Here is an 8,951-nt window from a genome sequence, read left to right on the forward strand (position 1 = left end):
TGGCGAACTGTCCAGGGTGTACCCCGCCTATCGCCCGATGTAGCTGAGACTGGCACAGCAACCCCCGCGACCCTCTGGTGGAGGATAAAGCGGTAGATGATGACTGACTGACTATGGCCCCTTTTCCACTAGCACGGCATTGCATTTCCATTAGTGATAGTACTTAGTACCGGGTACTTGTTTTACTTATCTGCTGTGGCGAGGTTCCAAGCGAGCTGAGCTGTGACTTCTGGCCAGTGATTGGTCATCACAGGAAGAGGCATGAGTGTCCGACACAAAAATCAAGCCAAACATAACCAAAGTTGTAGATCAGGGGTGTCAAACATACGGCCCGGGGGCCAGATCCGGCCCGCCAGAGGGTCCAATCCGGCCCACAGGATGAATTTGTTAAAATTTCACACTATGATTGCAATCTAAACGTAACGTCAAATACAATATTTTTCTCTTCCAGATACCTGTGACTAAATGTTTGTGCCTTTTTAGATCCAGTGTGATGTGTTAATAGTACATTTAGACACGATATTGTTGAAATTGCACTTATTTTTCTCAAGAAATGTCATGTTTTGTAAAAATATACTTCATTAAATGTAAAACAAAGGACAAAAAAGCAAGGAGTTCTTGTTGTTCATAGGTTATTATGCTATTATTTTACTATTATTACTGGTCCGGCCCACTTGAGATCAAATTGTGCTGTATGTGGCCCCTGAACAAAAATGAGTTTGACACCCCTGTTGTAGATCAGTTAAAAACACTAAAAGCTGATGCATCCCTGCAGATGACTCCGCCCACGTTGAGGAGGTACTATTTTGTCATCGTAACACGACCAAACCGCGTAGAGTCGAGCTGGGACCATGCAGTGGAGACACGGCATATGTTTTTTTAAACGCTTTTGCAGTGGTGTGGTCGGTTTATAGAAAACTAAGTGTGTGACTTAATGACTTTTCCCTCAGAAGTGTAGAAGAGCGGATGTGTGCGTGTCGTGTTAGGAGTGACTGCCTGAAGCTTGCATGGACATGTGAAGACATGTCATAGCGCCACTGCTTTGACTGACTGTTATAAATTGAGCCGCTGCTGCTGCTACTGCTGCTGCTGCTGCTGCTGCTGATGATGATGATGAGGGGAACAGGACATGCAGCCTCGCTCTCTCTTGTGTGGCTTTGACTCACCAGGACAAACAAGGCTCAGCAGAAATTCCTCCAGCAGCAGTCAGACTTTTAGCCGCTGGTTTGGATGGACCTGCACTGAGCTGGAAAGAATGCTGAGTAATATCCTCAGTCAGACCAAGTCTTTCTGAATGAGCTGATCTCACCAGGCAACAATATGACTTCTCTAATGTCCACAGCTCAGGGGGATGAAGAGCAATCGTTTTGAAAGATGCTTCATGAACAACCTAGTAACAGTGAGATGAGGAATGATGTCGTTATCATCACTGCACTGTTTTATCTTGATATTCATGAACGTATGACTCTGCCTCTTCTTCCTGGATCATATCTGAAGTACCTGAAACAACATGCATCATGTCATTTGACTCAGTCATGGCAGTTCAGCCCTGTCAAAGTATCTTGGAGGATGTGGTTGTTTACATTTGTGCATTTCCAAACCTGTTTAGGCATGAAAACACAAATCAAATGCCTTTATTTATTTATGAGTAGGCTTAGTGTTGCTGTGTAACGTCACACACGTACTGACGCACTACTGCCCATGTTCAAGATTTAGCAAGAATAGAATAATGTTTTTTGTTTATTTCAATTTATTCGACCACCTGTCTACATAAATGTTTTAGAAATCTTTCAAAAACGTGTTATTTATTTGGCAAATCAAGTGAATTCACCTTATTATACTCGAAATGAATCGAGCATTAACATTCAAAGGAATGCAAGTAAATACTTATTTGACATCCTAATCAAGAAATAACAATAATAATAGTCCATTTGAACATTTATAAATAATAGTAATAATCATATTTTAGTATTAAAAATATAATTTCAGTAAATAACCATTACAGAAAAATGAAAAACCAGTTAGCAAAGACCATAGACCAAGACCAGCAGCAGCAGTGACCTGTGTTCTGTGACCAGCAGTGGTCAGCTGTAAGTGGTGACCTGACTGTAGCCAACATGCGGCTGTTTACTTTGTGTTCTGTATCCGCTGCTTTGGCCTTAGCCTGTTTGTTTTGTGGATTAAGACTTAATCCAGGACTGGAGGCTAAATCCAGCATAAACATAACACAGGAGTGACACCAGCTGAGAGTCAAGCTTAAAAATAAGACCAACACGATTAACTAGTGCCAACACTGAGCCTCGTCTCTGTGTTACAGTAATGTTAGAGTCTCATTTGTCTCTAATGTCTTATTGTTGGGACATCTGTAGAGAATGATAATAAGCATCTTCGATCATGGTTAACTCAGAAGGCGTTTCCTTTATGTATTTTCATAATGGTAACTGTTGCATTGTAATAAACTCTAATGCAGTTTGATGCAAGTTTACAAGGCAAAATAAGTGGGTAGTTAAGAGAACCCTCCTTTTTTTTTATGAAACCAGAAGAGTCAAAGTTGTTTAGAGGTAGAGTGATATGCGAGCAGCCCCCTCTGTTGGATAAAACAAGTACAACACCAGGCTGGGTCCTGCTCCTGGTCGAGGTCTTGGTCCAGGTCTTCATGTCTCGTTGTGCTTTGTGCTGGATTGATTATTGTGTTGAACGTGTTGTTTATGTACCAACATGCTTTTGTCTTGATGTTTTGTCAACAATAGGCACAATCTGTTACACTGTTACTGGTATAATTTAAACCGTGTAACACAAAGTGAAAAACACTGCATACAAACTTCAGCTTTGGTCGTATTTGTAACTGAAATTGATTTGCATTATTGGCTCATCGTCAATTATGTCTCATGTGTGCAGTTCACTGTCATAGAGGAGCAAAGACATAAGATAACATATTCACGTTGTAGAAAATAACATTTCATTAAAAAAAAACCTGCAAACGTGGTCCGCCGAGATATTTAAAGTTCACAGTGTCGTTTGTTTTGGATTTTCAGGTCACGTGAAAAAGGTTTCTGTCAACCTTACCGAGGCATCGCCTGCGCTCGCTTCATCGGCAACCAGAGCATCTATGTTGAGTCCCTGCAGATGCAGGGGGACAGCGAAAACCGCATCACAGGTAAGACGATTATGTTCTATGCAATCGTGTTTGTTTGTGTAGGTGTGCTTTGTGTTATGCTACAGTATTTAAAGGTCCAGTGTAGGTATTAATGGGAATTAAATACAGTATTTAAAATTGTGTTTTCATTCATTATGACCTGAAAATTGAGCCTTTTCTGTTCCATCAGAGGTGATTTTTGTCGGACTCTTCTGTGGACATTTTGTTGTTTTCTTTTCCTGGGGTTTTTAGTTCTTTGTGTCTGGTGTACTGATACCTCTTTCTCTGCAGCGCTCCCCCTACACTTTCACGGGTAAATATTTTTACAACACCACCGTAAACATCCATCCATTGTCTACCTCTTTACCCTCACTGTCGTAAAAACTCACCACTGACTCCTCCCCCTCTCCTGACCACATGTGTCTGTGTCGGTCAGCATCCGTTTTTTTTTTCTGCTTCATTTTCGGGGGCTCTGCCATGATGAACTTCTACAATAATACTATCACGGCCTCACACACATACACACACACAGAAGCGCTGTGGATGTTCAGTGCAGCCGACTGTGTGTCTCTTTATTTGACGATTCAACACCTCCGTGGGTGAACTCACTAAAGAGAGAACAGACTGACTTTAGTTACTTTTCATTGTTAATAGTTGGTGACACTGTCAATGTCACGATCTCCAAACACAAGACAATGAATGATAGCGTTTTCCCCCTAAAACGACAAAAAAAGTATGGGTATTATATGAGATTATGTTCATCAGCCTGATGTGAACACATTCCCATACACACGTTAACCTCTACATTGTTTCATGGTTTAAAAAGATATAAATGTGTTTGTCTTTGTGTCAGTTAAATGGTCACATATTGAATGCTGATATTAATAAAGTGATATCACCAATAAAATAGCACTATTTCCCCAAATCATTAGTGTACATCATGTAAAACTCAAACATGTGTTTCTGTGTCTTTCTCTCAGCTGCTTTCACTATGATCGGCACCTCCACCCATCTATCAGACCAGTGCTCCAGGTTTGCCATCCCGTCCTTCTGCTACTACGTCTTCCCTCTGTGTGACGAGGGCTCTCGAGGCCCCCGGCGCCGCCAGCTCTGTCGCGACGAGTGCGAGGCCCTGGAGAACGACCTGTGCCACGCGGAGTACACCATCGCCCGGTCTAATCCCATGATCCTCATGCAGCTCAAGCTCCCCACCTGCCACCTGCTGCCACGGCCAGAGACGCCTGATGCCGCGTCCTGCATGAGGATCGGAGTGCCACCGGAAAAACTAGGCTCATGTAGGTTGATGAATGCACACTGGACACGTTCATGACATTGAGATAATGTACTGTATGTTGTGTTATTCAAATATAATTGAATCGAATTGAATTTAAAAAAACACATTAAGTCGTGAGTCAGTTCAATTCGGTTCAATTTAAGTTGTACAACATACATTATTGCAAGTCTGTGTACACAGTAAAACACAAACCTTTACCACATTACAATGAGCAAACACAAGGCATCAGACTCCCTTTTAACAGGAAGAAGAAATCTGTGACAGAACCAGACTCAAACATGTGCAGCATCTGCCTCGACCGGTTGGGGTGAAAGGAAAAATGTGGGACAGAAAGGGGGGAGAGAAAGGACAAGAGTGAGATGAGGTAGAGACAGAAGAGAGAGACCAGGAGCAGAAGTTATAGATTTAGACAAGATAGAGTCAGTGATGACATGTGTCATTTATATAAGCAGCAGCAGAGACTGTTGATTAAAATTATACTGATATCAACTTAAATTATATTACAATAATGAGGCAGAAAATGAATGAATGAATGAATGAAATACTCCATTCAAAGCGTTGTGAAAATGAGTGAAATAAAAGAATCTAGAATCTCCAAATGAACAACATTGCTCATACAATCTTTATAAGGTTATAAAGAGTTGCGTCCTAAGGGTCTAATTCACTGAACACATGTGCAATCGTTTCTCAATAGGTTACAAAGTCACCTCTCTTGCAGTGTTTGTGTATTCATATTTCACATTGAGTCACTGGCTGCTCCACAGATTCCCCCACAGATCACATCTGCTACAATGGAAGTGGAGCTGACTACAAAGGCACGGTCAGCATCACTAAGTCTGGTCATCACTGTCAGCCGTGGAGCTCTCAGTTCCCTCACAGCCACCACCTGTTGCAGGAATACCCCGAGCTGTGGGGGAGTCACAACTTCTGCCGCAACCCAGGAGGTCAGATGCAGGCGCCGTGGTGCTTCACCTTAGACCCTCATGTCAGGGTGGACCTGTGTGACATCCAGCCCTGCAGTAAGTTCCACCACGCAAACAACTCTTCCTTTCATATCCAACGTTTGCACTCATCACCCACAACATTATTTAGGAAGAATATGTTTATTTATTTGTTGCTGTGGCTCATCTTCAGCTGTAAAGACACCATTTTACTCTGGTAGCTGAAAGTTGCCAAAGAATGCAACTATTCTTAATGGAAACAACTATATACGGTACTGAACCTGTCTGTCCTAAGCTCCTCCCACCCTAAACACACGCACTTCATATGCGACACATGACCCAAAGTCATCTCTCCATATTGACACGTTTCATGTCGTTGTCTGAAAACGTGTGTCTGCACTTGAATAAAAAGAAAAGGAAGAGAAATGGAAAGAAAAAGTGTTCCTCGGGAGATGATTATCCGTGATCTTCACCATACATGCCTTCTGGGTTCAGCCCTTTGTCTGTAAATATCTGGAATGTGTTTGTCTCTTTGTTTCATTTTTGGGTTCCAGGCTCAGTTGGTCCTCACTTGTTTTTCCATGAATACCTTGATTTGCTTCTCAGAGAACGGATCACATTTGTTCCAGAGGAAGTTCAACCAGCTGCAAATGAGCTCAAGTTCTATTCTCCGTCCGTGATGAAGGATGTGGCTTTTAATGAGCACTATCTATGATATCTGTAGACTGAGTGTCAGCCACACCGACACTTAATGAGCTGTTCTCTAACTGTTGAAGGTGATAATTACACACTTTAAATTAACTCACTTCCATCTGTTTTTATTTCCAGAGCCTCCAGAGAACCCCAGGAAGGAGATCCTGTTCATTTTAATCCCTGCCATCGCCATCCCTCTCGTCATCGCCTGCCTCTTCTTCCTGGTGTGCGTGTGTCGTAATAAGCAGAAGGCTTCGACGGACACGCCCCCTCGCTGCCAGCTCAGCGGCTCACCCACCCAGGACGTGGAGCTCTCGCTCCTCAACCAGCAAAAACACCAGGTAACACACACACACACACACTGATGAAAAGCTGTTTCATTTCAATTCTGCCTCCTGATCAAGGTTATATTAGTTTTACTTTTTATTTATATTTATGAGTTGTAATTAGTTTGAGTTCTTTTGTAATATGGAGTATTTGTCAGGTGCAAGATTCCAAAAAGTCATCGTAAGAATTGTGTTATTAAAAACCCAGCAAAAGATGCCATTTTAGACGTTTATTAGGACACATGAACGGCGTTTGTGTTTTTTGATGACCTGTATCTGTGCTTTGCGTCTGCAGACCAAGCTGCGGGAGGTTAATCTGTCGGCAGTGCGATTCATGGAGGAGCTCGGCGAGGATCGGTTCGGCAAGGTCTACAAGGGCCAACTGTACGGCACCACGCCTGGTGAGCAGGGCCAGGTGGTGGCCATCAAGACGCTAAAAGACAAGGTGGATGTCGCGCTCTGTGAGGAGTTCCGTCACGAGGCCATGCTCCGCTTTCAAATCCAGAATCAACATTTAGTGTCTTTGCTGGGTGTGGTCACCAAAGAGCAGCCAATGAGCATGATATTCTCCTACTCCAGCCTTGGTGACCTGCATGAGTACCTGGTGATGCGCTCCCCCAACTCAGATGTGGGCAGCGTCGATGATGATAAGACAGTGAAGTCCACTCTGGAGCAGGCGGACTTCCTTCACGTGATCACGCAGATCGCTGCGGGAATGGAGTATCTCTCCAGCCAACAAGTGATCCATAAAGACCTCGCGGCCCGAAACATTCTGGTCTTTGACAAACTCAACATCAAGATTCTGGATCTAGGCCTCTTCAGAGATGTCTACTCCGCCGATTATTACAACCTCATGGGCACCAGCCTGTTCCCGATTCGCTGGATGTCCCCAGAGGCAATTATGTACGGCAAGTTCTCCACCGACTCTGACATCTGGTCCTACGGCGTCCTGCTGTGGGAGACTTTCAGCTACGGTCTGCAGCCGTACTGTGGCTACTCCAACCAGGATGTGATTGAGATGGTGCGCAACCACCAGCTGCTGCACTGTCCAGACGACTGCCCGGCATGGATTTACGCTCTCATGCTGGAGTGTTGGAGCGAATTCCCTGCGAGAAGACCTCGCTTCAAGGACATGCACACACGCTTGCGCTCCTGGGAGAGTCTGTCCAACTACAACAGCTCTGCTCAGACGTCTGGCACCAGCAACACGACCCAGACCAGCTCTCTCAGCACCAGCCCTGTTAGCAACATCAGCATGAGCACGGCGAATACCTCACGCTACACCAGCCCTAAAAAGGGCTCGCCCTTCCATCAGCCCCAGTTCATGCCCATGAAGGGCCAAATGCACCGGCCCATGGTGCCCCCGCAACTCTACATCCCCGTCAATGGATACCACCACCCCATGTCATACCCATACCTGCAGAACTTTTACCCCATGCAAATACCCATGGCCATGCCCCATCAGCAGATGCACCACCCACCACAAGTGGTCAGCAAGGCCGGCTCTCACCACAGTGGCAGTGGATCCACGTCCACAGGCTACGTCACCACCGCCCCGTCCAACACGTCTGCGACAGAGCGAGCGGCTTTGTTGAACGACAACTCCAAGACCACCGACGAGGACTTGGCCGACCGGGCGTCCCAGGAAGAAGCAGGCCTACATGAGGACTCGTCGGTGCCAGAAACGGAATTGCTAGGCGATAATGACCCTTCACACACTGATGAATTGGTTGTCCACTTGTCGGACACATAAGTGTCTCTCTCTCTGTGTCAGTTTGAAGGACAGTAGAGCTGAAGTGTTCCGTGAGCTGGTCGTTTGCTTGCCAGAGGATTCATTGAGAAGCATCAAGTGAAAAGAGACATTTTTGAAACTGTGACTGAATGTTTTTTTGTAGATGGCATCGATACATTTCCAGTGTGTCTCATGTCTGTATTTCTTACACGCCTGTGCCGAAGATTAAGCCAAATGAACTGATGAACTGATGATTCTCATCCTCAACACGTCAGATGCCATCTCTCTGCACGCCGCCGTACTGATGACATTAGATGCTCCTTCAACATCTTTCCACCAACTTATAATGCAGAGGAATTTAAACCCAAACCAGCAATCAATAAATGATAATTGATCGATTACTAAATGAAATTGTTTGATTGTTTCTGTGATTTTTCAGTTTCTTAAATGTGAATATTTTCTGGCGTCTTCTCCTCCTCCGTATGGTCTGTGGACAAACATCCATCGTCATTTGGAACTTTGAGAAACACCAACAATTGACATTTCTCAGCATTGTATTGAACAAACTATTAATCAATGAATTAAGGGAAAATAATCGACAGATTAAAATCCATTTGAAAATAATCTATGTAAAATAAGTTAAGGTCAGTGTCAGTTCAAATCTGCATTAACTGAGTATTATCTCTGTGACACAAGTCTCTGTGTGAGACTAAATCTCTGAGAACACTTGATCCAATCGAGAGCCAGAACAAAGCCACCAAGAGGCCGGTCCTTTCTGCGTAGGAGGTTAGGCTGTTTGTTGAAGAATATCAAATGTGTTCATGAGGTG

General features: G+C 44.1%; 1 protein-coding gene across 1 annotated transcript in view; it reads left to right on the top strand.

Moving 5' to 3' along the window:
• Nucleotides 1–8,529, top strand: part of ror2 (receptor tyrosine kinase-like orphan receptor 2) — a 40,486-nt gene extending 31,957 nt beyond the window's left edge. Inside the window, exons 5-9 of the mRNA XM_044053546.1 lie at nucleotides 3,036–3,157; nucleotides 4,117–4,431; nucleotides 5,195–5,449; nucleotides 6,200–6,405; nucleotides 6,686–8,529. Of these exons, the coding sequence (XP_043909481.1) occupies nucleotides 3,036–3,157; nucleotides 4,117–4,431; nucleotides 5,195–5,449; nucleotides 6,200–6,405; nucleotides 6,686–8,143 (2,356 nt within the window). The 3' untranslated portion in view covers nucleotides 8,144–8,529. The remainder of the gene's footprint in view (nucleotides 1–3,035; nucleotides 3,158–4,116; nucleotides 4,432–5,194; nucleotides 5,450–6,199; nucleotides 6,406–6,685) is intronic.
• The last annotated feature ends 422 nt before the right edge of the window (nucleotides 8,530–8,951 follow it).

The sequence above is a fragment of the Solea senegalensis genome, linkage group LG21 (genome assembly GCF_019176455.1).
Source record: "Solea senegalensis isolate Sse05_10M linkage group LG21, IFAPA_SoseM_1, whole genome shotgun sequence".
Classification (NCBI taxonomy): Eukaryota; Metazoa; Chordata; class Actinopteri; order Pleuronectiformes; family Soleidae; genus Solea; species Solea senegalensis.